This window comes from Manis pentadactyla, chromosome 19, assembly GCF_030020395.1.
Source record: "Manis pentadactyla isolate mManPen7 chromosome 19, mManPen7.hap1, whole genome shotgun sequence".
Classification (NCBI taxonomy): Eukaryota; Metazoa; Chordata; class Mammalia; order Pholidota; family Manidae; genus Manis; species Manis pentadactyla.
Genome location: NC_080037.1, coordinates 12,191,606 through 12,209,366, shown reverse-complemented (window position 1 = coordinate 12,209,366; position 17,761 = coordinate 12,191,606). Strand labels below are relative to the sequence as shown.

Sequence of the window (17,761 nt, the reverse complement as noted above, 5' to 3'; positions counted from 1 at the left end):
TGGCCCAGGAATTCCACTTCTAGGAATTTACCCTAAGAATGCAGGAGCCCATTTTGAAAAAGACATATGCACCCCTATGTTTATCTCAGCATTATTTACAATTGCCAAGAAATGGAAGCAACCTAAGTGTCCATCAGTAGATGAATGGATAAAGAAGAGGTGGTACATATACACAATGGAATATTATTCAGCCATAAGAAGAAAACAAATCCTACCATTTGCAACAACATGGATGGAGCTAGAGGGTATTATGCTCAATGAAATAAGCCAGGTGGAGAAAGACAAGTATCAAATGATTTCACTCATCTGTGGAGTATAAGAACAAAGAAAAAACTGAAGGAACAAAACAGCAGCAGAATCACAGAACCCAAGAGTGGACTAACAGCTACCAAAAGGAAACGGACTGGGGAGGATGGGTGGGAAGGGAGGGATAAGGGGGAAAAGGGGCATTATGATTAGCACACATAATGTAGGAGGCAGGGGCACGGGGAAGGCACTATAGCACAGAGAAGACAAGTAGTGACTCTATAGCATCTTACTATGCTGATGGACAGTGACTGTAATGGGGTATGTGGTGGGGACATGATAAGGGGGGGAATCTAGTAACCACAATTTGTTCATGTAAGTGTATATTAATGATACCAAAATAAAATAAAACACACACACACAAAAAAAAAGATGTAACAGATATTTGGGAACTCTCTGTACTATCTTCTCGATTTTTCCATAAATCTAAAACTGTTCTAAAAAATGAAATCTACATGTTCTAAAAGGTGAGCATGTTTCCGGCACTCACCACATGCCAGACGCTGCTTTACACAAACCCTCACTTAATTCTCCAAATAGCCCCGGAGGTGAGGCTAATAGTATGCCCGTTCCGCAGATGGACAAAATGAGGTTTAAGTAACTTTTTCTAAGTGTCAAACCCAAATTTATCTGCTTTCAAAACCTTGGCCATTATTGTAATTTTTTCCCTAAAATGAGAATGGTTTTTGTCATAAAAACCATTACATGCTCATACTTTTTATAAAAAGCTTAATTTTGGTAGATGTAGACAATCTTATATCAGACCCTAATCTTTTTCTTCAAGTTTTTTTCCTGCATACAGTCAATAATTGATGAGCTTTGAAAAAAATGTTTTCCTCCACACATCCCCACACCCCCTCAAATGACTGTGCAGAAAGTCCTGGCCTAGCCTCAAGGACGGAGTAATACAAAATCCATGGCTGCCCTCCCATAATTTGGAACTAAATGGATTCCGACACCTACCTAAGTGATAGATAACACAGAGAGTTCACTGAACATGGCAGGTAGGGGTTGCTGAGCACCAGTCAGGCCAAGTCTAGGGCCTGATTCCACACCGGGATGAGGTCACTTTGCAAGCTACCTGGGAAGCTGTGGGAGGTGCTGGGGATCAGCTCTGTGCCCTTGAGCAAGACCTTGACCTCTATGAACCTGTTTCTTTATTTGTGTGGTCATCTCACTGGCCTCCTTTAGGTCCCAGAATTGTTACGAGGCTCTACTGGGAGAATATGAGAGAAAGTGCTTGAAAACAGTGAGCTATGATCTGTAAATCTGTCTTTTTTTTGCCCTTACCCAGGCAATACGCACGCAGATCATTCAGCCCAGCTGGCATGTACTCAAGCCCAGAGCCAGTCGTTATGTATAAAAAGTAATAGCATACTGCACAATAAGGAGTAAACTTTTCAAATAGATTTTGAGCCAAATCGACACAGATTTGCTTCCACAACTCCCTCTGTAAAGAAGCTGGTTAAATCCTGTGACAACGGTGGCAACACAGCACCATTTGAAAAAATGTTAACTACTAGTGAAAACATAAATTATTCTAACTCTTCCAGCCTCCACCAGAAATAGGTAGAGGAAAAGACCTTCTAACGTAGAGGAAAGACCTTCAAGAGAACTGAACTGAACGGGTCCACTAACCATCCTGAAAAAGCTTATCAAGATAAACGTCAAAGTTTCAGGATACAAAGAAACAATGGATTAAGCTGGGAAATCTGAGTCATGGGTACAGGGGGCTCCTTGTACCATACTTGCAACTTTCCTTTAAGTTTGGAATTATCAAACTAAATTACAGCCACTGGAAATGATATCAAAATTTAGAATTACCCCCCAAAATAGATATGGCAACCAAAATGATTAAAATCACCCCCAAGAAGTGGAGAGGACACACCCAGAGCTTAAAGTGGATGAGCGATCGGAAGGGGCAGACTGGCAGCCCACCACGCTAGCCTAGTGCCTCGCTCTGGGTAGAGGCAATAAATATGAGTGTCCTGCCCTCACAGACACATGTTCTCCAAAGTTACCATCTCTGAGAGGGCAATGAACAAGAAGAAGGCAACATTGCTTTAAAGGATGGAAGAGTCCGGGTCTAGGGAGATTCCATCCCTGGGGTGCAGAGAGGGCCTCCAATGGGCTCTAACCCAGAGCAGTGGCAAGGAGACGAGGGAGTGTGGGTTCTTTGACCTGCCACCACCTGGCCCTTCTTATCTTCTGGTCGCTGGCTGGGCTAGTGCCAGGGACCACAGCTCTGAGCAGAACAGCAACACAGCCTGTGCTCACCGAGATTCTAGCCTGGGGAGCTCAGCTGAACAGGGTCCCTTGTAAGGCACGGACAGAGGTAGGTGGGCCAGGGAGGCAGATGTGTTGCTTGTTGCTTCAACAAATAAGTGTTCAGCTTTGCCCTCAGTTTTGGCTGATGGAATGCCCACTTACAGAAGATCCTTTCTGTCTACATGGTGAGGGAGCCTAAGGGGAAAGAGACCTCTCCCCAAGTTGCTCTAGGATGCAAAGCTCATCACTGGATGGATTTTCAAAAAGGATTCTGAGGTTGTCAGGAAGTGAGACGGCAATACTTGCATGCCTTCCCCTGGATTCCCATCACAATCCCTGAACCTGGCAGTGAGAAAGAGCTATGAAGTTGGGTGAGGATGACCACTACCAAAGTGGCAGACAGCAATTGGTTATCAAGGGCTCTGAAATTAAATCTCTCTAAGTCTGGCCTGGTGACTCCCCTGCATGCTTCATGTCAGCCCATTATCACGGCAATGTGGGCTGAAAGGCACAGAGCCCTGGGGGACCCACAAGGGCACCACAGAGGCTGGGACATGGACCAGGAACCCCCACGGTGCCCCTCTGTAGCAGTGAGCTAGGTTCTTCCCTCAAACTGTACGGCCAGGCTGCAGGGCCACAGCTTACAGCCCTGAGAAGCATCTACTCTAGGGGAACAGCCGAGGGAGACCCCAGCTCCCCACCGCTTGGCATGTGGAAGCAGAGCAGAGCCTAGCAATGGAGTAAGAAAGCTCCTGAGATGTTAGGCTGTTTCAGGGGTGGAGGAGCCTCAAGAAGAGAAATTGGACAGGTAGGAACATGAGCATTTGATGGAGAAAATAAGATAGGTGTAATGTGGGCTGTTTTTCCTGAACTGATGAATTGTGTATGAATTATTGTACTTTAGATTCCCACCCCACTTATTCAGCACCACACATTTCTTTGCTTCTGCAGAATCAGATGGCTGATGCAGAGACAAGGCTGCAAATGCTGTTAGGAATTGGATGTGGTGGGGACTGTCCAAGGTCACGGCTTCCTTTCTTTTTCATTTTTCAGGTGAAGCTTTTTTCTCATACCTTAATTGAGATATAGTTGATATCCAAAAAGCTGCACATATTTAATGCATACAATTTGATGAGTTTAGACATATGCATACACCGTGAATCCTTCCCCCAAAAAAAGTTACCTTGTATCCTTTTGTTATTTCGTTTGTTTTTATGGTGGGAAAACTTAACATGAGATCTATCCTCAACAATATTTTGAGTGAACAATACTTGTTGACTATAGGCCTAGGCCCTATGTCGTATAGTCGATCCCATCTTGCGTAACTAAAACTCCACACCAATGGACAACTCCCATTTTCCTCTCCCCCAGCCCCCCGTAACCACCATTCTATTCTCTGCTTCTGGGAGGGTCAGGGATTGGGGAGCAGCTTAACCGGGTGGTTCTGGCTTAGGATCTGTCATGGAGTTGCAGGCAAGATGTCAGCTGGGTCTGCAGTCACAAGGCCTCCCTGGGGCTGGAAGACCTGCTTTCAGCATGGCTGGCAAACTGATGCTGGCTGTTGGTGGAAGGCCTGTTACTCTTCCTGTCACACCTGGATGGGACCCACAGGACCGCTTGGATGTTCTCCGACTTCCTCAGGGTCAAACAGTCAGAAAGAACGAAGCAGAGGCTGCAATGTGTTTTATAAACCAGACTTGTGTTCCTGCAGTCCAGCCATATTCAAAGCAGGAAGAAACTGTACAAGGGCAGGAGTACAGGAGGCAAGGATCTTGGGGACAGGGGGTCATTTTCAAGGCTGGGATGTGTGCATGTGTGTGCATGTGTGTGTGTGCACTTTTTGAGTAAGAAAGAAGGGGAAATAAGCATCAATTTTAGAATTTCAGCTTCTGGGTTGGATGGCAGCAGCCCAACTTTTAAAAGCTAGATACATTATAAAAGTGTATTTTGAAAGACTGGACATCATGTAACCCAAAGGATTAAAAAAATTGGAATTCCAGAGAGAGTGGAACCCCTGGTAGTAAACATTTCCATCACTTTCAAGTTTCTTGAGTCCTTTTTTAGTTTTTGTTTTTTCTGTTAAGAACACTTAACATTAGATCTACCCTCTTAAGAAATGTGTAAGTGCACAAGACCTTACTGCTAACTATAGGCACCAGACCAACTTGGAAATCTCTAGAACTTCTTCATCTTGTGTAACCATAACTTTATATTCATTGGACAACAATAGCCGTGGCTTCCTTTGAGATTCCACTCAACGGGGATTAGACTGTGCTTGGAGACCTTCTACAGAGGTTTTCTTACTTTTGTTTGATTTTCTTTCATTCCCTTTACTACTACATTCCATACTGTTTTGAGACATACAGAAGACTAGATTTAACACATAAGTTCATTAGAAGAAAAAATAAAACCACAAACATCTGTGAATCTACAATATGCTTCTAGTCCCCTGGAGAGATAGCAGGTGCTTGGCAAAATATTCCAGAGAGCAGAGAAGGAAAATGAAGAATTTTTTGTTTACTGAAATAATTTCATTCTCTGAGAGACCCCAGACAAGTTAGCCTGGTAGGCAGGTGTGACTTGAGAATGATTTTTTTTAGTATCTCTATCTTAGACTCAGAATTTCTTTAGGCTCCCAGCCTCTTCCCAGAGAAGGAGTGGCTGAGCCACAGTGCCTGGGTCAGGGGGTGCTGGCAATGAAGCCGCCCTGAGGCTCAGAGCCAACCACCAGGGCCAGGAGGGAGTGTGGTTGACAGGACTTGACATTACAGCCTTGGGGGAACAGACATTCCAGACAGGACAGCAAACTTGCCTGAAAATTGTAAGAGTGGAAGACAGTAGAGAAAAGGAGAGGTGAAGGTCATGTGATGCACCCCAGGACCTTCATGGGCTTCATGCGGACAAAGACTCCAGAACCGTGGTGGAAAAGCCGAACAGTGGACACTCGGCGCTGTGAAGAGTTGTGTGGCCCCCATGGGATCTCCTGGAAACTTGGGAAGACAACCGATGCTGTCGGTCCTGTGCTCCAGAAGGCTGCTGGAGAAGATGCCAGCACCCAGGGGGCACCAGGCTGGCTTGACCAGGACCAGTCATGGGAGCCAACCCTTCACAAGAGGCTCAGCACTGACGGCTTCCAGCTTCACTGGAGTCACTGAGGCCAACTCAAAAAGGGGATGAGAACACTTTAGTCCACATAAGACGGAAAAAAGAGAAAGACACACTCACCTGGGGAGGAGGCTAAGGGCCCTGCACAGGCCACCCCACCACGTGGGGACTTTGAGCACCACTCTGAACATCAATCCAGTGGGAACTTCTAAAGCTCCAAAGGTCTGGGACACAGCTGTTTCTGAGACAACCTCTAAGGGCCATGAAAAAATTAAAATGGCCATCCTGTCCCTTTACCTGCAGGGAAGATGGCCATTTTCTGGTGATTTAAGCCTATTCTGTAAATCTGCTTCTAGCACTCCAGAGAGTAAGGCTAATGTGCACAGGAGATGAGGGTGTGGAGCTCCCCTCCCCACAAGGACTCAGCTTAGTGAGTAAGAGGGCCTCCTCTGCCACCAGCTGCAGAAACACCAGGGGAAGGTGATAACAGCTCAGAGGGAGAAGAGGTGGTCAGACACCTCTCCCGTGGCCATCCGTACGGAAGTCAGGGGAGGCCTCCTCTTCCCCAGCCTGCACCCCGGCACAGGGAACAAGGAAAGGAAGAGAGAAGGTTTCCTTAGCAGGGAACAGGGGCTGCCTCTTCTTGGAACCGGGGAAGTCCGCGGCCCTGCAGGTGAGAACGGTGTGGGTGAACACTTGATTGGCAATCAGCCTACACTATGTCGAAATCCAAATCATCAACCCCACTGACTTAAAGCCTAAACAGTCTCATCACCGCCCAAGCAGCCAGGCCCATCGGAGACTCCACCTGACTGAATGGGAGCCCAGCTAGAGCACCTGCAGAGCTCTGAGGTGGCCGGCGTTAGACTTGTGTGTCAGCATAACAGTACCACCCTGAAAGCAAGCGACTGCAGGAAATCCACTCTTCATTCAGGTCCCTGGGGCACCCAGCAGAATCCACCCTCACAGTGAACTGGTTTCCAGTAAGGCACACCCTTCCTTGCTCTTACAGAACAGATTCTGGAAAGCATTGACTGTCCTCTTAAAAGGACTGCATGACATTTTAAATGGGTGAATGTTGTCATATATGAACTACCTCTCAACCGTGGTTTGAGGTTTGTTTTTAGCAGGACAGCATAGACATTTGGGGATAAGGAGGGTTTATAACAGAGACCCTCTACTGGCAGATACAAACAGATGCTTGGCCAGCTAGGGATGATTTTCTTGACGAGAGAATCGCAGCAAGTTTTTCAGCATATGCAAAGCAGAGAGCTATCTGAAAATCGTAAAAGTGGCAGACAGTAGAGAAAAGGAGAGGGGAAGGTCATGAGACGCCCCCCAGGACCTTCACAGGCTTCATGGAAGCAGCTCTGTTCTGTTTGGATCTGCTGGGCAATGATACCTTGACGCCTGCCTTCTGACCCCCGGTGCACAGTTTGTCAGCAGTGCTGTAGGCAGTGTGGGGAAAAGACATCTCCTAGGAACACGAGGTAACAGAGACATACTGGCCCCACCAAGATCCACAGGTGAGAAAAGCTTCTTCAAGTCAAATAACCATAAGGAAAAGGGGAGACCACACCAACCACAAGCAGACCCAGGACCAGTAAGGGCTGCTGATAGAAACGCTCCCAAACCCAGCCTTCCTGTGTGCTTTGGGTAGCAATGCCTGATCATCAGAAAGGGCTTAAGAAGAGCAGAACTTCTTTCCCAGTGCTTGTGTCAGAGCACCACTAAGCCTGGGCTTTATAGAAGGCATCCCAGCAGCTTGATAGAGAAGCACCATCTACAGAATTGTGCAGACTGGCCTTTACCATCAGCTCCTATAGCAAATAGGAGTAACCACAAAAGAGGCTGCTGCTGTCTGCCCCCCAGTTCATGAGAGCAGAATTGATCCCCAGGCCCCACTTGCCTGAGAGAGCCCTTGGCTCAAGAAAGAGATACCAGGCATCGTCCTGGTAGGGGATGTGGGAGGATGAGCAACCCATGGGGAAAATTAAACCCATGTGACTGTAATTGATTAATCAAATCATACCTATTGCATTTAGGGGTTCTTAGAAGACTACCATCTGTGTCATGGGTCAGCTGAATCCCCTGAACTTGGAGCCAGCTGCTTTTTGAGGCAGTAGCTATATAATTGTGTCAAAAGTTTGGTTTGTGGGACTGAATGCAATATTGACTATTAAATGTCAGTGCTGGAATGGGCCGAGCTTGGAGAATTCCTACACTGTACCTTCCAATGCTTGGGCAGCACAGAGTAGATGGCAGAATATTCTGGTGGATAAAGAAGGCAAATAAAACACTCTTTGAATTTGTTAGAAAGTTTATTTTCTGTGAGACCTAGAACAGAGACAACAGAAAAGGACAATGCATCAGAGATGGTTTTTGAGGTCTCGACCTCAGACTGAGTTCCTAAATTTTTGAACATTTTCCTAGAGGAGGGGACTCAGGGTAGCTGATCTCTCCAGAGTCCAAGAGCATAGCACCATCTCTCTGCTCCAAGCCTGGGTGTCCCAGATGCACACTGTGGCAACAGCCATTCAGCAAATAAGCGTGTTTTCCAGTAATGACATAATAGCCTCAGGGGAAGAACTAAGTCAAACTTGGCTGGGACATATTCCTAAAAACTCTGCAAGAGGTAGCAGTTATTCAGAAGGATAAATGAAGGAGGCAATGAAATGCAGAAATTTGCAGGGTATTTGTTGACTTCACATGGCCAGTGCCTCCAGAGCTCCCGTTACTTCTCATTTATTTTTTCTTGTCCTGTAACACTGGCTAGGATCTCCAATACAAATATTAAATAAAAGTGGCAATAGGACATCCTTGCCTTCTTCCTGTCATTTAAAAGAAATGCCTAATAGTTCTCCATGAAGCATGATATTTGTGGTTAGATCTTAACAGACACTGTATTAGACACTTAATACACTTATAGGGTGTCTTAGACTTAATAGACACTTAATAGACTTTATTATGGAAGGTTCTAGGACCAAAGCAGGAAAGCAACCCAGAGCATCCTGCTTTGGTTAGATATTTTGCTCTAGAAAGCACAAGGAAAAAGGTGCCATGGCCAAACAAGATACTGAGAAAGCTGAACCGCATGGAGCCCTTGCTGGGCTAGACTGATGAGGAACCAGGGTTCAGGCATTGGCAGCAGAAGAGTTCCATGCTTTCTTTCTAATTAGGCCATTCAGGAGGAAGAGAGGAGAGCCTTGTCCCACTGAAACATGAATGAGTACAGATCACTTGAAAGAGTTGCTAAATGTTGATACCCTGACCTTAGTAGCCAGTTCAGACGGTGATTTTGCAAATCAGAAAATCATTCATCTGGGAACTTGCACCACTCCTTAGACTAGAAGGAAGGTTCTCCAGCTGGAAGGGTTGGGGGGACATCCCCTAAGAGTTTAGGGAAATCAAAATGTCAAACTTCTTGTTCTATTACCTGCAGGATTGCTCACACCAGGAAAAAAAAACAAAAAACAGGTAATGCAGGCCCTGAGCCATCCCTGGTGAACTCCCGGACAGAGGAGAGGGGTCCAAGAGAGACGTTCATTCTGGCACTGGCTGCTCCTTGCTTCTCACCACTGGCCAGCAGAGACCCTGCAGGGGGTGAGGACAGAAAGGCAGGCAGAGGGAAGGTGGGCCGTCTGCACACACAGGATGGGAGCTGGCTAGCAGAGAATGGTTTCATGTCTTAACCAGGGTTTCTCGCCTGGAGATAGTCAGGAATCTAATCCTAACTCTACCATTTGCCAGATTAGGACATTTTGTCAGCATTCTTAACCTCTCTGAATCTTCTCATATGCAAAAGAGAAATAGTAATTACCTCTCTCATAGGGTTGTTACAAGAATAAATGAGATAAGCTATCACAAAGTTTAGTGTGCTAAAAAGCAAAAATATCAACAAATATAATGGGGCCATGTCAAAATTCTTGTTTTGGTTCATTCATGAGAATTAGCAAAGAAGATTTTTGAAAGCTGGTCTGACAGAGAACAGACTGGTGGTTATGGGGCAGCAGGGAATGGGTGAAATAGGTGAAGGGGAAAAATTTAATGAGAATGTTTGCTATCTTGTCCTCAGTGGTGGATATGAGTGTAGACACATGCCAAACGTGTCTACATGAAGCTGTTCTCTAAGATTTGTGTATTTTGTGGTATGCACCTCAATTAAAAAATAATAATAAAACGTCAAATGTCTATACATAAATAAAAGCTAGGTTGAAGAATATTTGACAATATATAATGACAGCCAGGAATGCCTAAGTAAGATTCTTAAGTTAGATATGACTCTTCACTTCAACAAGGGTGACAAAAACAGTAATAGTTAACATCTCCACCAGGCTAAAAATCATATTACCTCATCAAGCAGATATAAACTGTCTGCTTCTTTATCCATCACGACTTCTTAAAATCAGATACAGTATCCCAGCCATGTTACATTCCCCAAAAGTGTGAGATGATGGAAGAGTAACAAGTAGCAAGGACGTGCTTCTGTTCAGACAGACTCTTGCCTGAGAACAAAGATTTAAGCAATCACCGTTTGGTCTTTCTCCAGGTTTGAGATGATTTTTTCCTTCCACGCTGACACCCAGCAGGAACTAAGTAAGGGTGGATGGCTTTCCCTCCCCTCTTCAGCCCATTTGAATTTAGACTGAATTCCCCAGATCAGGAGGTCAGAAGATGGGCTTGTATCTGGACCCAACCAGACTGGTTCTAGCTCCCGAGAGGAGGGAGCCACAAGGAAGTCTTTTCCATTGGAATAAACTTTTTTATTCAGTTTCTAAACACTAATTGCCCAATTTCAGATCCTCTCCGTGCCCTTTAGGACTTTAGTTAACAACCCTGAGGAGCTTAGGTAGGTCAGGAGCCTTGAGTAGAGAACCTGGGTAGAGAAGCAGGATTTCAGACCAGTCGTCTTTACAGGCCCCGGAAATCTCAGTGGCCGGATCTGCCTCAATTGGTGAGTCAAGGTCTCCTTTGTGGGCTCAGCATTGCGTGAAATTTCCTGCTGAACTATACTTATTTCTCAATTTCCTACTGTATCGTTCTTCCTTTATAGTTGGGGAATCACCTCGCTCTGGGCTATAAGCCCTATTTGACTTCCCGGTCCTTCCTGTAATGGGCACAGTTTATTTGTAAATTACAATCTCCAAACCTGTCTCCTCCATGGACCTTCGAAGGGCTGCCTCCCTCACCTCCACCTCTTCCTCGAGGCTGCTGGTGCCATCTGGGCCACCTCCCCTGCCCATCCATGAACTTGAGTATCAACTGTTGACAGCTTGAGGTCAATGCAGTTCTTCACAACCAAAGGCCTATCACTTATGGAGAAACTCCAAAGGGCATTCCGGGCCACCTTTCCTAGGGCTTTTCAAGGGGGCTCGAAGAAAGCAGATATGTTGGGCTTTCAACCAAAGGCAAACAATTAATAATGGTAATAAGTCTCCCCCAAAGAATCCATTAACAGGAAGTCCAGCAGTGCATTTTCAAGGACAATCAGAGGCACGGGGATAGGGTGCCCCTTACCTCTACTCAGACACACACATCACCACCACCACCACCAGCGCCATCAGTGTGGATAATTTAGATAGAATCAGGTTGTTCTCTCCTTCTGTGTGTCCTCACATTATAGTCCCTAAATGCTGAGTGAGGCCGGGCACGCAGCTTGATGACCCTATAAGACGTTCCTGTCTTCCTCCTGGGCCGCGTTTGGGCCAGCAGCTTACCTTCAGAGAGGTGCCTCTCAGCGCTGCATAATCTGCGTTTCTGCAGGGACAGGGCCACTCGCGCTCCTGACTTCCATGCAGGCACTTGCTTTGGACAATTAGCTGGAAATGAAATCTTAGTTTATGGATAAAGCTATCCTTCAGGAAATCTGCAAAGGAGGCGGTTTTGTCCCAGAGCCTTCCTCCTTGCCCAGGAGGAGCCCATCTCCATGTCTGGTGACTAGACACCCCATCCCATTTTAGCTCCCTATCTTAATTCTCCACTGGCTGCCAACTGTTTGCTGAGTGTTAGCTGATGATAAGACCGGTTGACAATTAAAGGCTTACTTGGTAAATAAGGGTTTGAGCTGGTAACTTTCCCTACTCAAGTGCATTTTTAAATGATTAAAATCTACTACAAACAAAAAGGTCAGGCATCTGGCGTGACTAATCTTCAGCACTTGAAGCTAATTAATCCAAGAGGCATTTTGTTGGGGAGGGCACCTGGCTCCTCCTGAAATCCTGAGGGAATTGGCCACCTCCTCCTCTCCCCGCAGACACAAAGCACTTCTGGCTTCTCCAAAGACCCCCCTTCCCCCTCCTCCCCTCAGCGTTGGGTTCCTCTTCAGCCCAGGCCCCTGGGGTCACAGGCACATAACCATCTCCGCTGTGTTTATGCAGCGGCTCAGTGCCTCATGCATGCAGAGGGACCCCAAGCCAGCCTCTGTCTCCAGGGGCACAGTGCCCCCCACTGCAACAATTTCACAGAGCAGGAGAATCATGAAGGGGTGTGGGCAGCAAGACAAAAACTGATTTCACCCTCAGCAACACACATCCCCACAGAGTCCAACCGCACACACAAAACAACAATAACAGATGTGCTCCACCTTTCATCACTACAATCCAGCGGCTGGCACAGGTGTTCATAACCTCGTCGGGGTTTTTGGTTCCTTTGGAGAACCTGATGACTGCGGTGGAGGAATGTGCTTGCGCGCATACACTCAAAATGATGCGTTCGACTTCAGTTCCACTTCAGGAGTATGTAATAGACCAAGTTTAGAACCCTGGTTAGAGATTCTGGTGACAGCTGCCTTCCCATCTCCATCACGAACACACCTCATCACATAAATGGGGGCAACAGAAATTTTCCCAAGACACATCATGGAAACCCAGCCTGGAGATTGGGTGCTGGTGAGAGGACCCCATTCCACGTCTGCTTTCCCGTTTTCCCAGGCCCTTGGACAATCCGGAGGACTGATAGGGAGGTTACTTTAGATCATTCACGGATCACCAGAACATCACCCACACTGGGCAGCATTTTAGTACCCCAGTCTTTGAGTTGAGTTTTATAAATTTATACAATTCATAAGTTTGTATGTATTTATATAATATACAAATACATAAATTTGTATGATTTATAAAAATATAAATGTATTAATTTATTAAATGGCCTATCCACCCATTCCTTTATCATTTAATCAAGTTAGGAAGTTGGGAGTAGAGAGAAAGAAAGCTTCCAAATCTCTAGGGAAAATTTAGAGGTGGTTATCTCCCTGATTTCTTAAGAGTCACATGTAGCTGGAAATTAAATTTTAGTTTAGAGAACAGTATGAGTTTTCTTTCCATCACCCTGTCCTGTGCCACCCATCTGGAACATGTAGGAAAATCATTAACTATTGTGTCACGGACTTTTTAGAATCTTTAAGTCTTAGAACCAATGACTTAGGATCCTTGGCTGGAAGACACTGGGGAATAGTTCGTGGAGATTGTGGGGAAGACGCTAGATACGTGGTGAGGACTGAAGGCTCGTGAGAGATGGGGAGCGGGGGACAACAGTGGTTTGTTTTTCTTCCTTTGGGTTTTCCAACCCTCGATCCCCCGCCAAGGGAACTCATTCCCCAAGAGAAAAGCAAGAGACCACAAGAAGCCTGAGGTATCAACTATTTTATTACCCTGCAGGGTCAAGTCCAGGGGCCCAGCCCCCGGGCCCAGTGGCTCTGCTATTCTTTGTGGATGGCTTCGTGGGCTGCCAGGCCCACCTTGATCACCAGGGCGATAAACTCCTCGAAGTTAATTCCACCATCTTGATTGACATCCAGCTCTTTGAACCAGGTGTCTGCGTCCTTTTGCTATCAAGATTGAGGAGGAAGAAGTCAGACTGCAAAGGTCTCAGCAAGCGCTGGGGCATGGCTATCTGCATGGGGCGGGGGGACCCGTGGCCAGGGGATCACCAGAGCCCCGCAGAGACCCCCAGCCACACCCAGCCCCTCCTCACCTTCAGAAAGTGAGGACACTCTGTCTCTAACAATTTCTTCAAGTCATCCTTGTATATGGCGTGGTAATTCCCTTTCAGCAGGGAGTACTTGTGGTAGACATCAACGAGGGAGTTCAGGGCACACTCCAGGTCTGTCAGCATGGTGCCCAAGGATTTGCCCCACCTGGAAGGGGAGCGCATGGGGAATCCTGGGGTGGGCACGGTGCCTCTGCCCACAGCAGATGGCAGATGGGGACACCCGGAAGGTTCACACCCGCAGTGAGGGCCTAGTCCTAGCCTGCAGTACCCAGACAACCCCAGCGGGTGGCTGTGGCTATGATGGGAAGGGTTGGGGCGGTAGGATAGGGGTGTGTAAGGGAGTGTGGTACACACACACACACAGTGCCTGCCAACTCTCCCTATGCTCTGACCCTCTGCCCAAGAAGTGCCCAGCCTGGGAAGTGCACATGCCCTCACAACAGCGCTAGCGGACACAGCTCCTTCCTACGCCGGCCTCACTCCCCTCCTCCAGGAGCTCTGAATCCCCTCCAGCCCTCCCCGAGCCTTCCCTCCCCTCTCTCAGAGGAAGCCACTCCACCCTGTCCCCCACACTCCCGTGGGGAAGCCCAGAGTGTGGGACAGACCCAGGCAATCTCACTTACCAGGTCTCTGCGAAACAAGTTGACAGAGGGCATGTAGGGCTGAGTGCCGGCTCCCTTTTATAGAAGCTGGGCTTGGCCAGCTGCCCAGGGCCTCAGGCCATTCAGAGGCAGCTGCTCCCTTCCAGCGTTGCTACAGTCTCTGGTTTCCCAACCAGGTGAATGGGGCAATCATTGTGCAGAATGAAAACTTCTTGTGGCAGGGGGAGGAAAAGCAGAAGGAGGAAGGTGTTTGCCAGGCAGTAGTGCCCACCCGGCAGGAGAAACCAGGAAGAGGCCATGGCAAGGACTCCTTTGGAGGCCACTGGCATCCCCTGGTCAGGACATCCACTCCCGAGCCTTCCCCACTGTTACTGTTGCTGATCTCATACACTGTGTGGCCTGTATGTGCATCTCTAAAGTGGAATTGAGGTTGAATGCATCATTTTGAGTGTATGCGTATAAGCACATTCCTCCACAGCTTTCATTAGGTTCTCCAGAAGGTCCAAAGACCCCTAAGAGGTTATGAACACCTGTGCCAGCCGCTGGATTGTAGTGATGAAAGGTGGAGCACATCGTTATTGTTTTGTGTGTGCAGTTGGACTCTGTGGGGATGTGTGTTGCTGAGGGTGAAATCAGTTTTTGTCTTGTTTTGCCTACACCCCTTCATGATTCTCCTGCTCTGTGAAATTGTTGCAGTGGGGGGGCACTGTGCCCCTGGAGACAGAGGCTGGCTTGGGGTCCCTCTGCATGCATGAGACACTGAGCCGCTGCATAAGCACAGCGGGGATGGTTATGTGCCTGTGACCCCAGGAGCCTGGGCTGAAGAGGAACCCAATGCTGGGGGGTGGGGAGGGGGGAGGGAGGTCTTTGGAGAAGCCAGAAGTGCTTTGTGTCTGTGGGAAGAGGAGGAGGTGACCAACTCCCTCAGGATTTCAGGAGGAGCCAGGTGCCCTCCCCAAAAAATGCCTCTCAGATGAACTTGCTTCCAGTGCTGAAGATTTGTGATGTATTTCTGTCTTTACAAAACACTTCACGTCCATGTAATCTGTGAACACACCCAGTCTACAGACATGGAAGCAGAGGTCCAGAAAGATGAAGAGGTTCCCCCAGGAGTTTCCTGGTGTAGATGTATCAGAGCTTGGACCAGATCCCAAAGCATTCGTCTCCAGAGCGTGCTCTGACAAGAACATGACTCTGCTGAGAAAACTCCTCTCCTCTCTCCTTCCTTCATGCATTCAACAAATATTTACCTTGTGCACCTCCAAGGCCTAGGCCATCATCACATACAGGGGGAAAGAGATACATTAGCCTCTCTCTCTTTCATGTTCCCACAGCAATTTGGGCTTCATTATATCATTAACTCTATAGCTGTGTGACCTTGTTCCAATTACTTAGCTTCTCTGTGCCTCAGTTACCTCAATTATTAGGTAGAAATTAAAAATAAAGTCTACTTTCAACCTATAGAATGGGAGAAAATATTTGTACATCATATATCTAATAAAGAATTAATAGCCACAATATATAAAGAACTTCTACCACTCAACCACAACAAAAAAAATGACCCAATTGAAAAATGGGCAAAGGACTTGAATAGACATTTCTCCAAAAAATATGTACAAATGGTCAATAAACACATAAAAAGATGTTCCACCAGTGACTGTGAAGGGGTATGTGGGGGGGACTTGGTGAAAGGGGGAGCCTAGTAAACATAATGTCTTTCATGTAATTGTAGATTAATGATACCAAAATTAAAAATTAAAAAAAAAAGATGTTCCACATCTAGTCCACTAATCATTAGGAAAATGCAAATCTAAACCACAATGACATATTATCTCACACCCATTAGGATGTCTACTTTCAACAAACACAGAAAATAATAAATGTTGGGGAGACTGTGAAGAAATGGAACTCTGTGCATTGATTGGTGGGAGTGTAAAATAGTCACTGTGAAAAAAACAACATGACAGCTCCTCAAAAACTTAAGAACAGAATTGCCACATGACTCAGCAAATCCATTTCTGGATATTTATCTATAATAAACAGGGTCTCAAAAAGACGTTTGTACATCTATGTTCACAGCAGCATTATTCACAATAACCAAAATGTAGAAGCAACCTAAGTGCCCCTCCATGGATGAATGGATAAATCAAATGTGGTATATCCATACAATGGAATATTATTCAGCTTTGAAAAGGAAGGAAATTCTGATAATATACTATAACATGGGTGAAACTTGAGGAAATTATGCTAAGTGAAATAAGCCAACCACAAAAAATATACTGTATGAGTCCACTTCCATAGGGTCCCTACAGTTGTCAGGCTTGGAGATGGGAAATGGAATGGTGGGTGCCAGGGGCTGGGAGGCTGGGGAGTTCCATTTACTGGCCACAGAGTTTCCATTGTAAGGTAATGAGGTTCTGGAGGCCAGCCACGCAACAATGGAATGCACTTAACACAACTGAACAGCACACTTAGAAATAGTGAAGGTGGTAAATATTATGTGGATTTTGTCACAATTAAAAATCTTTTTCAATCTTAATGTTTCCACCTCAAAAAAAATCTACCTTTCAATGTTATCAGGATTAATAATAGATGCAAAATATTCATGATCTATATTTTTCTTAATATGTATTATATTTTAATAAAAGTGTATACAAAGAGGATGCGCAGGGCCTCCAGCTGTGCGAAGGAAGCAAGCACTATGTGAGGGTACGACCTGATGGTGCCCCATTCCCCAGCTGGACTGCAGGCTCTCTGGGACCCCAACTGGATTGTCCACCTCTGCCTCCCCCAGACCCACAACGTACACAATAACAGCAACAACAGTCCGTAATAAGGACAAATAATAGCAAAATAACAGCTAGTATTTATTGGGCTTTTACCACATACCAGGAACTGTTGTAAGTACTTTACTTACACTGATCCATTTTTTATTTTCACAACGATCCTATGAGGTAGGTACTGTCGGGATTCCCATTTTACAGATGAGGAAACTGAGGCCCACAGGGAGACAGAACCCTGGGTGCTTCAAATGACTTAGGTGACTTACAACATGATATGACATCATCCACTTCCTGCCCCTGCCCAGAATGCCTCTTTGCTGGGAAAGTCCCCTCATCCTTCCAGATCCAGCCCAGGCACCGTCTGCCCCACCTGCGTCCCTGACCCTCCTTCCCTGACCCTTCTCAACACTGAGTTAATTCTTCTCTCTGTCATGCTACTCAAACCCTTACACATCACAGCATCTGCCCTGCTATGTTCTGATCATCTGTTTATCGTCTGCCTTTTCTTTGGGACCTGAGCCCCTTAAGAGCAGACACCACATCACACCCCCAAGGCCTGGGACATACTCACTGTGGGGATAAAGGGATGTGGGGTTGGACATTTGGTCTCTCCCTTATCCAATGCAGAAATGCCCTTCATCACACCCAGCCACCTTAAATCAGTTTGGGAACAAGCCAAGATATAAATCCATCGGCCAATTCCTTGGC

General features: G+C 46.4%; 1 protein-coding gene and 1 long non-coding RNA gene across 2 annotated transcripts; both read right to left on the bottom strand.

Moving 5' to 3' along the window:
• Positions 1–5,309: 5,309 nt before the first annotated feature.
• Positions 5,310–11,895, bottom strand: LOC130681681 (uncharacterized). The gene is made up of 3 exons (XR_008994926.1): positions 10,031–11,895; positions 5,977–9,273; positions 5,310–5,725 (listed from the first exon to the last, which is right to left on the bottom strand). It is a non-coding gene; the product is annotated as an uncharacterized LOC130681681 (long non-coding RNA).
• Positions 11,896–13,303: 1,408 nt separating this feature from the next.
• S100A8 (S100 calcium binding protein A8) lies at positions 13,304–14,446 on the bottom strand. Its single transcript, XM_036922186.2, has 3 exons — positions 14,292–14,446; positions 13,651–13,813; positions 13,304–13,504 (listed from the first exon to the last, which is right to left on the bottom strand). Exons 2-3 carry the CDS (start codon positions 13,789–13,791, stop codon positions 13,376–13,378), a joined length of 270 nt encoding a protein of 89 aa, XP_036778081.1. The 5' UTR covers positions 13,792–13,813; positions 14,292–14,446; the 3' UTR covers positions 13,304–13,375.
• Between the last annotated feature and the right edge of the window lie 3,315 nt (positions 14,447–17,761).

What these genes read in the sequence shown, in the direction of transcription:
- S100A8 (XM_036922186.2), bottom strand. Translation starts at nt 13,791, where the DNA reads ATGCTGACAGACCTGGAGTGTGCCCTGAACTCCCTCGTTGATGTCTAC. An exon ending in AGTGTCCTCACTTTCTGAAG is followed by an intron (nt 13,505 to 13,650) that starts GTGAGGAGGGGC and finishes CAATCTTGATAG; the next exon opens with CAAAAGGACGCAGACACCTG.